This window comes from Eucyclogobius newberryi, unplaced genomic scaffold (assembly GCF_026437365.1).
Source record: "Eucyclogobius newberryi isolate DKJ021-1_F unplaced genomic scaffold, fEucNew1.0.hap1 SCAF_9, whole genome shotgun sequence".
Taxonomy (NCBI): Eukaryota; Metazoa; Chordata; class Actinopteri; order Gobiiformes; family Gobiidae; genus Eucyclogobius; species Eucyclogobius newberryi.
In genome coordinates, this window is record NW_027316532.1 from 26434261 (window position 1) to 26448816 (window position 14556).

General features: G+C 41.3%; 2 protein-coding genes across 3 annotated transcripts in view; both read left to right on the forward strand.

The window, feature by feature from the left end:
- Window positions 1–7018, forward strand: part of mast3b (microtubule associated serine/threonine kinase 3b) — a 28831-nt gene extending 21813 nt beyond the window's left edge. For both annotated transcript variants that reach the window (XM_072438439.1, XM_072438440.1), the window contains one exon: window positions 3448–7018. In XM_072438439.1, coding sequence (XP_072294540.1) covers window positions 3448–4523 — 1076 coding nt within the window. In that variant the 3' untranslated portion in view covers window positions 4524–7018. The remainder of the gene's footprint in view (window positions 1–3447) is intronic.
- A 5691-nt stretch (window positions 7019–12709) lies between these two features.
- On the forward strand, window positions 12710–14556 carry ndufa7 (NADH:ubiquinone oxidoreductase subunit A7). Its single transcript, XM_072438633.1, has 4 exons — window positions 12710–12816; window positions 13048–13097; window positions 14171–14308; window positions 14396–14556. The coding sequence occupies exons 1-4, from the start codon at window positions 12766–12768 to the stop codon at window positions 14484–14486; spliced, it is 330 nt and encodes a 109-aa protein (XP_072294734.1). The 5' UTR covers window positions 12710–12765; the 3' UTR covers window positions 14487–14556.

Genomic DNA, 14556 nt, shown 5'->3' on the forward strand with positions numbered 1-14556 from the left:
AGGATGCACTGGGTCTCAGCGTTGCCGGGACTTATTGTCACATTAAAAATCAAACCAACCCGGGGCCCTATGTAAAAAGAGCCCCCCCTAGTGCTATTTCTGTAGTCACATCACCACACAGATGGAAAAACAAAATGCGAGTCAGGCCCAATCTGAGAAATGTGATTCATATTCCCTGTGAAAAGATAAAGCCCAGTCTCACTGAAACTAGTCTGAAACTTGCTGTGCTAAATGTCAGATCCTTATGTAACAAATCTCTCTTAATTAATAATTTTATTTCTTCTTATAATCTTGATTTTATGTTTTTAACTGAAACATGGCTTGACAAAAACACAGGAAATGTAGTTCTGATAGAATCTGCTCCACCCAACTTTAAGTTTGAATCTGAAACACGAGAAAACAAAAAAGGGGGTGGAGTCTGTGCTGTCTTTAGAGATGAAATAATTACCCGCAGGTTGTCTTTTGGAGTGTTTTCATCATTTGAGTATGTATCCTTTAAAATGGAGCTAAAACGGTCTCCATCCATTCTCTTCATTGTTTTATACAAGCCTCCCCAGCACTGCCAAAGTTTTATTGATGATTTTACTGAGATGCTTTCAGTCGTATGCACAGACTTTGATGGTTTGGTCATTACAGGTGATTTCAATGGCCATGTTGATAATATTTGTGACAGAAACGCTAAAGAGCTTGATGCTGTCCTTGAAACCTTCAGTCTTACTCAGCATGTGAGAGGCCCCACCCACAGCAAAGGACACACTCTAGATCTCATAATTACAAAGGGGGTAAATATTTCAAATGTTAATGTGATCGATGTTGCTCTGTCTGATCATTTCTGTGTCTTCTTTGACCTGTCTGTTTCTCCCAAACCTCCGGTTGGTCCTGCAGTTGTTCAGAGGAGACACATAAGTGATGGCACAGGTGCACTGTTTATGGAAATGATAAACTTTGAAAATGTCTCCTGTTCTAATGTAAATGATTTTTTGAACTGTTACATCTAGTGTTTTGAATGTTCTGGACACCATCGCCCCTATAAAGGCTAAAATGGTTAAAAATAAGCAGAAGGCGCCGTGGAGAAATGATGATTCGGTCAGGGCACAGAAAAGGGAGTGCCGCAGGGCCGAACGGAAATGGCGCAAGTCAAAGCTCCAGGTTCAAAAAGAGATTTACAAAGAAAAGCTGAACATGTACAACCTAATCTTATGTAGAACTAGGGAAAGATATTTTTCTGAAATAATTGGAAGCTGCAGTAACAACTCGCGTGTCCTGTTTGCCACAGTAAACAGATTAACAAACCCTCCAGCTCAGCTGCCGTTAAAACTCATTTCCACATCCAAGTGTAATGAGTTTGCATTATTCTTTAATGACAAAGTTCAGGGCATTAAAAATGCTATAAATCCCACAATGCAAAAAATTACCCTAAAACCACCAAGACACTTAGAGCTAACTCACTTTGCACCAGTAACTGACAAAACTGTCCATGAGATCATCACCAGTCTGAGTTCATCTACATGCTGCCTTGATGTGTTACCCACCAGATTTCTAAAGTCTGTGCTGAACAGTTTGTTAGCACCACTCACTCACATAGTTAACATGTCGCTTCAATCTGGAACATTCCCAATGTCTTTGAAAACTGCGGTCATAAAGCCTCTCCTAAAGAAGAGCAGTCTTGATGCCGCAGTACTGAGTCATTACCGGCCCATCTCTAATCTGCCATTTTGGGGCAAAGTCCTTGAAAAGGTTGTTTACCAACAGCTCACAGATTTCCTCTTAATAAACAACTCATTTGATGTTTTTCAGTCAGGTTTTAGACTTCATCACAGCACTGAGACTGCTCTTGTCAAGGTGACAAATGACATCCGCCTGAACACTGACACGGGCAAAGCCTCAGTCTTAATTCTGTTAGATCTGAGTGCTGCTTTTGACACTGTCGATCATGGGATCCTCTTACAGAGACTAGAGGACTGGGTGGGCATCACTGGCACTGCCCTAAACTGGTTAAGGTCCTATCTGGAAGACAGGAAGTACTTTGTTGAAATTGGTAGCTGTGTCTCAGACCACATGACCCTGACTTGTGCAGTCCTGGGTCCCCTTCTGTTCAACCTCTACATGCTGCCGTTAGGTCAGTTGATACGCAGTGAAAATGTGTCCTATCACAATTATGCAGACGACACTCAGATCTATGTTTCACTGTCGGCAGGTGACTATGGACCAGTAGATTCACTCTGTCACTGCATCCAACAGATCAGTTTGTGGATGCAAAACAACTTTCTCCAGCTGAACTCAGACAAGACTGAAATAATCGTTTTTGGCCCACAGAAACAAAGAGAAAGTGTTAGCGGTCACCTCCAGAGTCTCGCTCTAAAACCTACAAACCAAATTAGAAATCTGGGGGTAATAATGGACTCAGACTTGAACTTTAATAGCCACGTCAAATCAATAACATCAGCAGCTTTTTACCATCTAAAAAACATTGCCAAAATCAAAAATATAGTGTCAAAACCAGATTTAGAGAGACTTATCCATGCGTTTGTCTCCAGTAGATTAGACTACTGTAACGGCCTGCTCACTGGCCTCTCCAAACGAGCTGTAAAACAGCTGCAGTACATCCAGAACGCTGCTGCTCGGGTCCTGACTAGAACCAGAAGTACCATCACATTAGTCCTGTTCTCAGGTCTCTGCACTGGCTCCTGTGGCTCAGAGAAGAGACTTTAAAGCAGCTCTGCTTGTGTACAAGTCTCTCCATGGCCTAGCACCAAAGTACATCTTGGATATGTTAGTGCCATATGAACCATCTCGGACTCTGAGGACCTCAGGGACCGGCCTCCTGCTGGTGCCCAGAGTCAGGACTAAAGATGGGGAATCTGCGTTTCAGTTTTATGCAGCTAAAATCTGGAACAGTCTTCCTGAAGATGTGAGACAGACTTCTACTCTGACAATGTTCAAATCTAAGCTAAAAACAGTTTTGTTTAGCTGCGCATATGACTGAAAGGATTTTTTCTTTGCACTCTTCTCTTTTGTTTGTGATTTTATTAGTTTAGAAAATCAGTTGGATTTATAATTTTTAATTTAGTCAATTTTATTGTATTTCTGTTTCTGTAATTTCTTTGTGATTTGAATGCATTTTTCCTGCTGTGTGAAGCACTTTGAATTGCCTTGTGTATGAAATGTGCTCTACAAATAAACTTGCCTTGCCTTGCCTTATACTTTGTTACTTTCCACCTGTGGTTTATAATAGAAAAACAAACTAATTGACATTTCTACACCTGAAATTAAAAAGACGTGTAAATCTAATGTCAGGTAATCTTTTAAAATGAGTTATGTCTTCTTTATTGCCTCCTTTCTGAATTGTAAACATTGTGATCACATTATGATTTAAAGGATCTATAAATAACATAAATTGGGCTGGAAAATGTTTTGAATTGTTTTGTCTTTTTGTCCTTTTACCAGACAACCACTCTCCTCAGAGCACTTCCCCCTGCTCCAGTTCTCCAAGTTCCCCAGCTACGCACATCCGTCCCAGCTCCCTGCACGGACTGAGCTCCAAGCTCAGCACCCAGAGATATACTAAAGTGGGCCGGCGCAAGTCCACCAGTAACATCCCGCCTTCCCCGCTGGCCTGCAACTCCTCGTCTTCCACGCAGCCCCTGTCCCCGCAGCGCTCACCGTCTCCATTGCCGGGCTTTGCAAAGTCTTTTCACGCGTACCACGGCAAAACTCTTTCCCCGCCCACCATCGTTCGACACGTCCGGCCTCGAAGCGCAGAGCCGCCTCGATCCCCGCTGCTCAAGAGAGTGCAGTCCGCGGAGAAGCTGTCCGGCGTCTACCACGTGGACAAAAAGTCGTACGCCCCCCGCAGGCACACGCTGGAAGTGCCGTTTTATGGCGAGGCGGATCTGCTTGGCGACTCGGAGGCAGAAGGGGCCTGCGGCGGTTACATGGGGGCGGAACATAGTCGACTCGGGGGCTACATCACTGGACAGAGAATACGGGACTCCGGTTTGGACAGATCCGAGCAACTCGTCGTGATGCGCAAACTCAACCTGTCCGAGCGACGGGACTCGTTCAAAAAGCAGGAGGCGGTCCAAGAGGTGAGCTTCGACGAACCCGAGGAGAAAACGTGCTCCGCGGCGGCGACCCCGACCCCGGCGAACCAGGCCCAGACGAAGCTCCAGCGCACAGCACACAGACCGGGCCTGCTGCTGGGCCTGCCGCTGGGCCTCTCGCTGGGCCGCGCACAGAGCAGCAGAGAGGTGGAGCTGGAGGTCCCGGTGGTGCGCAGGTTCACGCTCGTGCCCCAGATCGCTGTGCAAGGCTCCACGGAGAGCGAAGGGCAGGACGAGTGGGAGCCGTGTTCAGACGGCGAGGACTCCAACGAGAACGCCGAGCTGGAGTTCGAGTCGTCTGTGCACAAACTAAACATTATCAGCAGCAAGAAGTCTGAAAGCACCCCTGCGGTCAGAAAGGAGCCGGAGAGGAAGGAGCACGGAGAGGAAATGTTACAAAAAGCACATTCGAAGAAGTAACATACGTCCTTGTCACAGCTCATGTACTTTCCCTCCAAATGTAACACGCGAGTTGTTAGGGAAATCTCAAAGGTGTTCGTTCTGTTGCAAACTTGAGAGTGTCGCAAGTTCCTTGTGTGTTGGTGTAAGAGTGAGTGCTCAAGTGAGGCTTTTGTTTACTTGAATTTTTCTATTGTAAATATCTGCTTGAAGGCTTTGTTTATTATTTATTAGATTTTTTCTGACTCTTAAGTTAGAGAGGCAGGAAATGTGGGATGTTCTCATTGGTTGAAGAGCCAAAATTCAACATTTTGTATTCATAAAAATGTGGTTTACGTCTTTCAACTGGATTTTTAATGATAAATGTCTCTTTTTTACACAAATTGTTGAAGAACACAGTAGTTTGTTAACGCTGAACTGAATTTGCTGCTGGACCAAAAGGTACCGTGTGTAGATTTGATACCGAGTCTTAAATCTGAACCGCAAAGCTTCTTCCAGTGTTTTGTACAACCACATTTTGGAATATCAGGGAAAAAATGGGGTACACAATGTCAACATTGTAGTCAAAAGCATGTTTTTCGTTACAGACACATTCACTAGTACCGTATTTTCCGGACTATAAATCGCACCTTTTTTCATAGCTTGGCCGGGGTGCGACTTATACTCCAGTGAGACTTATATATGTTTTTTTCTTCTCTATTATGCATTTTTTGGCTAGTGCGACTTATTCTCTGGTGCGACTTATAGTCCGGAAAATACGGTACTTTTAAGTAACTTTCTTTCTCAAGAGTTCACTTCTTAGATCATTGTAAAACACGCTCCGTGGCCTGAGGTTCTTCCACTCTTCGTAAACTCTGTTACGTTATCTCAATATTGTTGTGTACCGTCATCTTTGTCATATCAAAGCAGACGCCGACGCGGAAAGTTAGTTACGATGCAACACATTGTGTTCATTTGTCAGACTTCATCGTAATAACGTGCCACGCGTTCAGTTTTGTTTACAACAGAGACGTGATCTAAAGCGGTTTTCAAAATGACATGCAGGGAAACAGAACGGTGCACCAAGTATGGAAGTGCCGCCACCTGCTCGTCTCCATGGAGTTGTTCTTGCTTTACCTGGAATGTTCCGCAGTGCGATATTAAAAGTAGAGCTGAACGATTTTGATCTAAAAGCCTTTGTTCTGTTGCGACTAAATTTTTTTTCTAAGTTAACATTTTAAACACGTAAAGGAAAGACTGAAATGTGAACTTCAAACCGCTCCAAGAATCATGTGTTTCAAAACAAAACGACAGTGTGAGCGGGGACGCCTCCTCATAGATCTGACCCATGACTTGGCTTGATGCCGTATCAGTTGGTCCCACAGCGCGGCATTTAACTTATCTACAAAGAGACGTTCTGGGCAAAGCAAAAACTTTTCCTTGGAACGAATAAGGTGGCTAACTCTCCACCAGAAAAAAAAAAGATACAAAGTGTGTCTTTACGGTCTATTTCCAAGTGAGGCACAATCAATAATTGAAGACAATATTTACTAGTTTTCATGTGTCAAAAGCCCTCCTTAACCTGCTGTGTGTGATGTTTACAACAGAGAAATGTGCACTAATGTATTTTTCACATGCCTTTTGTATTGTCAAAGAGAGACACCAGAAGCAGGGCTCCTTCTAAATGTTACAATCCGTTTGTGTCTTTGTTTTGCTCAGATATTGTGTATTTTCATGCTGAATTGACTTCCAGAATCATTAAGGAGGATCGTGCACACTGGGGATGGAAAGAGGGGAACACAGTATTTTCTATCCAGCACAGAGCGGTTGTATGTGGTTCTCTCCCTGTAAACGGTGCGCATTTTGAGTTTTGCCCTTTTGTTTAACCGGCGACTTTACTGTTTCGCTCCTTCAAACTGCAGCGCTCCCGTCTATTGTTCCGTCTCGCCATGTCTTGTCAGGTAAAAGCACGACAAAATACGTCATGTAGATAAATGGTCGGCTATTTTGCAGTTTGCCAAACCCCGTTTACATTGAACGAACCTATGTACTGTACCATCATTTTATATCCAGTGGTTGTATACGTATATATGTTCTTTGATACCACAGATAAACAATAGACACAATTATTTTTTCTCTTTTTTTTCCCGTTCTAAAACTGTCACAAATGAGCAACAAGCTGATTTGTTTCAATGTCCAAACCTTCTTAAATGTGAAGAAGTAGCCAACACCAACGTTTTCATTTATTTTATGTGTGCTGTATTTAAAGGAGCTACACTATATTTGCAAACGTAGAGTTCCTGGCCCATGTCACGTGAAAGTTTCGTTCCTGATTCGGCTTGTGTTCTTGTCACACTTGATGGGTCTGTGCAGGTCAAACTTTTGTATGCGTGCATGTGTTCTCCGTGGACACGTCTCTTCAGTGCATGCTGCATGACACAAGCACACTCGTAATACTTGACTGCATGGTATATCGGCGTCGTTGCCCTGTACTGTGTTTTCTCTCGTGAAAAGGAATAAACTTTTTATTTCTTGGATTTTTGTCTGGACGTTTATTGTACGCCGTAGTACTTCTATTCCTTATTAACAGAGGTGGGTAGTACATTTTCTTGAGTAACTTTTTATAAAGATACTCTTTCATTGTTGTTCTTTATCTTTTGATTATACCAGATTTTGTGCAATATTTCAATGTTTTCCTTAATTATGAAATAACTTAAGATGTAACATATGATTTATAACTTTGACTGTAAAATACACTTAGGGTTTGGGGAAACTATTTTGTAGCATTTTTTGATCACAACTTTGCACTTGAGTAATTTATTTCACATAAAAAGAAATATACAAATTAGGGATACATTATTTAATCTAAACCTGTACATTAGTTAAACTGGAGTCACTAAGCACTTGCCTTCTCAGTTTTAATTTAGCTACAAATGCATGGATAAGTTCAGCATCACTTTTAGGCAGGATTCTTCTGATTTTGGCTCTTGTTGCGCAAATTGAAATAGGCTGTTTTACAAGCTTGATTTATATGAGCTTTAAATGAGAGCTCCTGGCCAAATAAGACTCCAAGGTTTCTTACAGTAGAACTAGAGGCTACACTGACATTGTCCAGTGTGACTATCTGCTCAGATAGTGTCTCATAGATGCTTAGGGCCAAGCACAATGACCTCGGTTTTTTCAGGGTTAAGAAGCAGGTAGTTAAGTGTGGTTAAGTGGTAATTTTTATCTCCTTCACACGTGTACTATGTCTGTCTACTTGATCGCTCTGATCAGGTTTCATTGATAAATACAGCTGAGTGTCGTCTGCATAGCAATGGAAGTTAATGTCATGCTTTCTGATAATGTTGCCTAATGGCAGCATATAAAGAGTAAACAGAATTGGACCGAGTACTGATCCCTGTGGCACACCGTAAATTACTTTAGAGCATGGTGAGGAGCTCTGGTTTACATTAACAAATTGGAACCTATCAGATAAATAGGATTTAAACCAGCTGAGGGCTGTTCCTCCAACACCTACATCACATTCTAACCTCTGCAGTAGAATGTTGTGGTCGATGGTGTCAAACGCTGCGCTGAGGTCCAACAGAACCAGGATTGAGACCAGTCCATCATCAGCGGCTAATAACAAATCATTTGTGACTTTAACTAGTGCAGTTTCAGTGCTGTGGTGGGCTCTGAACCCTGACTGGAAAACTTCAAATAAGTTATTGTCCTGCAGGTGGCGACAAAGCTGTTTTACTACAACTTTTTTAAGGATTTTAGAGATGAAGGGAAGATTTGAAATAGGTCTGTAGTTTACCAATAGGTCGGGATCTAGATTAGGCTTTTTCAGAAGAGGTTTAATGACTGCATGTTTGAAGGACTGTGGAACATAGCCACTTTCGAGTGAAGTATTTATTATATTAAGAATAGGGTCTATAATTAGGGGAAGAATGTCTTTGAGGAGTCTACTTGGAATGGGGTCTAGGACACAAGTTGAGCTTTTAGAGGACATAATGGCTGAAGTTATCTCTGCTTGATCAACAGCTGTGAACCTTTCTAGGTTTACAGGTGGATTTATATGGGACGTTAGATTTACAGCTTGGGCTAGTTCAGGGCTAATAGCGGGGGTAATTTCATCTAATTTATCTCTGATTGTTTTTATTTTATTGTTAAAAAATAGGAGGAAATCATCAGAGCTGAGTGTAGCTGGGATTGAGGGCTCTACTGCACTGTGACAGTTTGTTAGCCTGGCTACAGTGCTGAAAAGAAATTTAGTGTTACTTTTGTTGACTTCTATTAGATTTGAATAATATCTGGTTTGGGCCTTACGCAGAGCCTGCTTATAGGACAGCAGGCAACTTTTCCATGCTTTTAGGGATTCTTCTTTGTGGGTGCGGCAAAATAATCCCTCTAGCTTTCTAACTCTTTGTTTATGTGAACGCAGTTCTTCGTTGTACCAGGGGGAGGCGCGCTTTGGCCTAATGACCTTCTGTTTACTCAAGAATACTATACTATTTAGAATACTCTGAATAGTACAATAACAGCCGACTTTTACTCCAACTTAGATAACATTTTTATTGAAGTAACAAGACACTTGACAAAAGCTTTATAACAATAATATAACGTTTTTGCAATCTTTTGTGCATTATTTTATGTTTTCCCCCCCTTCTATTTACTTTAAGTTCAAATTATATATCAGATGCTACAACTAAATATTTCCAGGTATGTAATATTCTTACTGGAGTAGTAGTTTCCCCAGACTTTTTTTTACTTAATTTCTTGAGCTACTACTTTGTACTTTCTTAGTAGGCCTGATATTAAGTAACTTCTTCCACCTCTACTCCTACTCTGCTAAACATAATATAAAGCCTTTTTTCTAAGACAAGCCCCCAGCAGCCAAGATGGCCGCCGATTCAAGTCACTGGGAGCTGCTCAGTAGCACATGTCGCCAGTTAGCCTTTAGCTCTTCGGACACAGCAGCCCAGAAGTGACGTAGGTTTGCGTACCATGTGATCGTACTGACCAATCAGAGAGAGTTACTAGAGTAGCGCAGAGCCCAGCGTGAGAAAGTGAAATACGTATTCAACAACTGGTAGTAATGCCATTTTGTTTTTCTACGTCAATTTAATTATATTATATATATAGTGCTAAACTGTACATTTTGTATATGTATTTACCGAAATCTATTTGTTGTCATGGCTCAATAGTTTAAGGCAAGGCAAGGCAAGTTTATTTGTAGAGCACATTTCATACACAAGGCAATTCAAAGTGCTTCACACAGCAGGAAAAATGCATTCAAATCACAAAGAAATTACAGAAACAGAAATACAATAAAATTAACTAAATTAAAAATTATCAATCCAACTGATTTTCTAAACTAATAAAATCACAAACAAAAGAGAAGAGTGCAAAGATAAAAATTAACTACAATAAAATTAACTAAATTAAAAATTATCAATCCAACTGATTTTCTAAACTAATAAAATCACAAACAAAAGAGAAGAGTGCAAAGAAAAAATCCTTTCAGTCACATGCGCAGCTAAACAAAACTGTTTTTAGCTTAGATTTGAACATTGTCAGAGTAGAAGCCTGTCTCACATCTTCAGGAAGACTGTTCCAGATTTTAGCTGCATAAAACTGAAATGCAGATTCCCCATGTTTAGTCCTGACTCTGGGCACCAGCAGGAGGCCGGTCCCTGAGGTCCTCAGAGTCCGAGATGGTTCATATGGCACTAACATATCCAAGATGTACTTTGGTGCTAGGCCATGGAGAGACTTGTACACAAGCAGAGCTGCTTTAAAGTCTATTCTCTGAGCCACAGGAGCCAGTGCAGAGACCTGAGAACAGGACTAATGTGATCATACTTCCTGGTTCTGGTCAGGACCCGAGCAGCAGCGTTCTGGATGTACTGCAGCTGTTTTACAGCTCGTTTGGAGAGACCAGTGAGCAGGCCGTTACAGTAGTCTAATCTACTGGAGACAAACGCGTGGATAAGTCTCTCTAAATCTGGTTTTGACACTATATTTTTGATTTTGGCAATGTTTTTTAGATGGTAAAAATTTAAGATATTCCTTTTATTGTCCCACATGGGGAAATTTCATTGGTGCAACGCAGGTAGATACAGAGGTAGATACAGAAGAACAGATCACTTATAGGAAGTCTGAAAAACACTTTCAGTAGAAGATCTCCTATAAATAAATAAAAACTCCAAAAAGCTGCTGATGTTATTGATTTGACGTGGCAATTAAAGTTCAAGTCTGAGTCCATTATTACCCCCAGATTTCTAATTTGGTTTGTAGGTTTTAGAGCGAGACTCTGGAGGTGACCGCTAACACTTTCTCTTTGTTTCTGTGGGCCAAAAACGATTATTTCAGTCTTGTCTGAGTTCAGCTGGAGAAAGTTGTTTTGCATCCACACACTGATCTGTTGGATGCAGTGACAGAGTGAATCTACTGGTCCATAGTCACCTGCCGACAGTGAAACATAGATCTGAGTGTCGTCTGCATAATTGTGATAGGACACATTTTCACTGTCTATCAACTGACCCAACGGCAGCATGTAGAGGTTGAACAGAAGGGGACCCAGGACTGACCCTTGGGGCACTCCACAGGTCAGGGTCATGTGGTCTGAGACACAGCTACCAATTTCAACAAAGTACTTCCTGTCTTCCAGATAGGACCTTAACCAGTTTAGGGCAGTGCCAGTGATGCCTACCCAGTCCTCTAGTCTCTGTAAGAGGATCCCATGATCGACAGTGTCAAAAGCAGCACTCAGATCTAACAGAATTAAGACTGAGGCTTTGCCCGTGTCAGTGTTCAGGCGGATGTCATTTGTCACCTTAGACAAGAGCAGTCTCAGTGCTGTGATGAGGTCTAAAACCTGACTGAAAAACATCAAATGAGTTGTTTATTAAGAGGAAATCTGTGAGCTGTTGGTAAACAACCTTTTCAAGGACTTTGCCCCAAAATGGCAGATTAGAGATGGGCCGGTAATGACTCAGTACTGCGGCATCAAGACTGCTCTTCTTTAGGAGAGGCTTTATGACCGCAGTTTTCAAAGACATTGGGAATGTTCCAGATTGAAGCGACATGTTAATTATGTGAGTGAATGGTGCTAACAAACTGTTCAGCACAGACTTTAGAAATTTGGTGGGTAACAGATCAAGGCAGCATGTAGATGAACTCAGACTGGTGATGATCTCATGGACAGTTTTGTCAGTTACTGGTGCAAAGTGAGTTAGCTCTAAGTGTCTTGGTAGTTTTAGGGTAATTTTTTGCATTGTGGGATTTATAGCATTTTTAGTTTAGTGTTATTATTCATTGTTTTGTGGTTTATCGCAAATAAAATATAAAACAATAAAAAATGTCTAGTTGGTAAACTTTTTCGCTGTCAATGGAAATAATTCTGGTCCTTATTAAGTACACTGAGTGTATGATCTAAAATTGATTTATTAAATTACGGATTTTTAATCATATCATTCTACAACATGTCATATGTATTCAGATGACATGTTTAGCTACATGCAAAACATGCTAAAGTCATGATTAAGTCCGTATCTAGGTTTCTTGTCTGTGTAACACACTGATGGACACGAAACGTAACATCGATTAGTTTATACCCGGCAAAACATTCCATTTTCATAGCATTTATTACGTTATTTAGTTTTTCAGGCATAACAATATCAAGACATCGCTTCTGAGTAGTAGATCCACGGCCCTCAGATCCGCGGTGGTCATTAGTTTGATTTGTTCAGTTATTAAACTCATAGATTCATAGTTTGACGCCAGTAGCTTATTCGTGGCATTTGGGCTCACCCACGGCATCTCGGCCCGGTCACATCACCTACACGCGCTCTGATTGGTCTAGACGGTCACGAGCTGTGCTAGAGCGGCGGACTGGAGCGTAGCCGAAGCTAACAGCTTAAAATGCGTTTTAAAGACAACTGAAGAATTTTAAAATTAGAAAAAGCCAATGAACCATAAATAGGTAAGAATTGCCGCTATATCCGACACGTTTAAAAGCTTTAGGTGCTCTGTCAGACGAACACGAGCAGTTTTTCGTTACATTGCGCTCTAGGGAAAAAAGGCTTTCTGGGCCGCACTATTTCTTTGGCTGCAGTACCAATGGAGTGGCCACTGGGGGTTGTTTGCGACATGCTGCGGCTAGAGCCATACCCTATCCAGATGTTACATTGTATTGCGTATCAGAGCAGTTCCTCTTTAAGCCACTGGGCGTCGCTAAAGTAAAAACAGAGTGTGTTCGTGCCTGAAGAAGCCCGTGTCCTTCACAACAGCAAACATGGCGACTGCGACCAAAATCATACAAAGATTAAGAAATCTTCTTTCTGGGGTAAGATTCGACTTTATAGGTTTATTTGCAACTAACCTACACATTAATTAGAATAGTAAGTAAATTAACTGTAAATTGTAGATTAAGACGTGTTAAAGTGTTACATGTTTCAAGCAAATGCATCATGTTCAGATATAAATCATAGCATGAATCATTATTTAGCCTTTATTTGCTTTGTTTGAATGTCAAGTTTTTTTGCAGCTAGTGTAGTAATTAAAGTGTGTTTTTCAGCATGATCTGCAGGCCAAACTTCAGTTGCGCTATGGGGAGATAGCCAAGAGGTAAATACTTCAAATTATTTAGTTGATTTTCACTGAAAACATAATAAATCATGGTTTTCCATTAACAGAGGAGACAATGGTGGCCCCACACTCTCTAATTTCCACTTCCATAGTCTATAAACAAGCCGAACTACAAATTGGCATTGCAAATTGTTCTTTATGCTTGTTATGTACCGTTGTTTTATATGCTTGTTAATGACATCATATAAAACAACTGTACTTTGAAAATGAACCACATTGCAGCGTTAATGGAGGCAATAAATCACATTTTTACTCCAGAAAAATGTGTTATAGATCAAATAAGGATTGCCAGTACAGTACCAGCAGAATGGATGGGAAACATTACAATTTAGACCTTTTAAAAATATTTGTAGGATCCAGAAACCAATGCATTTCATACTCCAGTCCACACGCTTGTCTCTATGGGGGAATATGACCACCTCAAATAGTGGGAAAGACAGACATGATCAATTTAGGCTTAAGATAAAGACCGCTATAAAACTCAATGTTTATCCCATAAAACACAGTTTGGAGAGTTTGTAACAGCAATAGATCACACCTCAGAAAGACAGATATATTAGTGTTATCCTGTTCTCTCTGTAAATTTATCATGAACTTATGTTGTTTGAAAGTATCACTATCACACGCGATATCACATGCGATATATATTACAATACCAATATTTTGAGTACAACCATACTACCTACAATGTCTGAATGGGGATTCGAGCCACCGACTTTTTGTATTAAGTTTCTATTTTGACTAGTAAATCAAGGCATGTACGTTTTCTGTTTTAATATAACTTATTGCAGTAGCAGTAGTCAAATATTGTGCTGCCCTTGTGCAAAGACGACCCTCTTCCAGTAAGAAAATATGAATATAAATGAGGGTGCAAACACTCTTGAATATGGTCATAATGCACCATTTTGCACAGCTGTAAACACGGGCCTGGTGTCCACGGAGACGAGCAGACGATGGGCCCTGAACCAAAAATGTTACACAGTGCAAGAAAAGAAAACGCAGCCATTTTCTCTATGAAATGTTGCTTGATGTGGGCTTTTCTTCTGTCACAGGACACAGCCTCCACCTAAACTGCCCGTTGGTCCAAGTCACAGCTTTGCAAACAACTACTATTTCACTAGAGACGGACGCAGAGAATCGGCGCCGCCCACGGTCGTCATGTCGTCACAGAAGGCACTTACTCCTGGCAGGTAAACAACGGGAATAAAATACAAAAAACATGTTGTTGGTTGTTGTATCCGTCCATGATAATACAGACGAATTTGCCTTTTCTCTAGCCAAGGTGCTGAAGTCCCCGCAAAGCTCCCTGTGACCCCGGGCCAAGTGTACGTGCCGCCGCCTCTGTCCACAGACCAGCCGTACCTCTGAGCAGACTGTGAGCCACGTCTGTCTCCCGAGTTTATGTATAAAACTGTGAATAAAGAACGCTACGTGTGCA

What these genes read in the sequence shown, in the direction of transcription:
- ndufa7 (XM_072438633.1), top strand. Translation starts at nt 12,766, where the DNA reads ATGGCGACTGCGACCAAAATCATACAAAGATTAAGAAATCTTCTTTCT. An exon ending in TATGGGGAGATAGCCAAGAG is followed by an intron (nt 13,098 to 14,170) that starts GTAAATACTTCA and finishes CTTCTGTCACAG; the next exon opens with GACACAGCCTCCACCTAAAC. An exon ending in AAGGCACTTACTCCTGGCAG is followed by an intron (nt 14,309 to 14,395) that starts GTAAACAACGGG and finishes CCTTTTCTCTAG; the next exon opens with CCAAGGTGCTGAAGTCCCCG.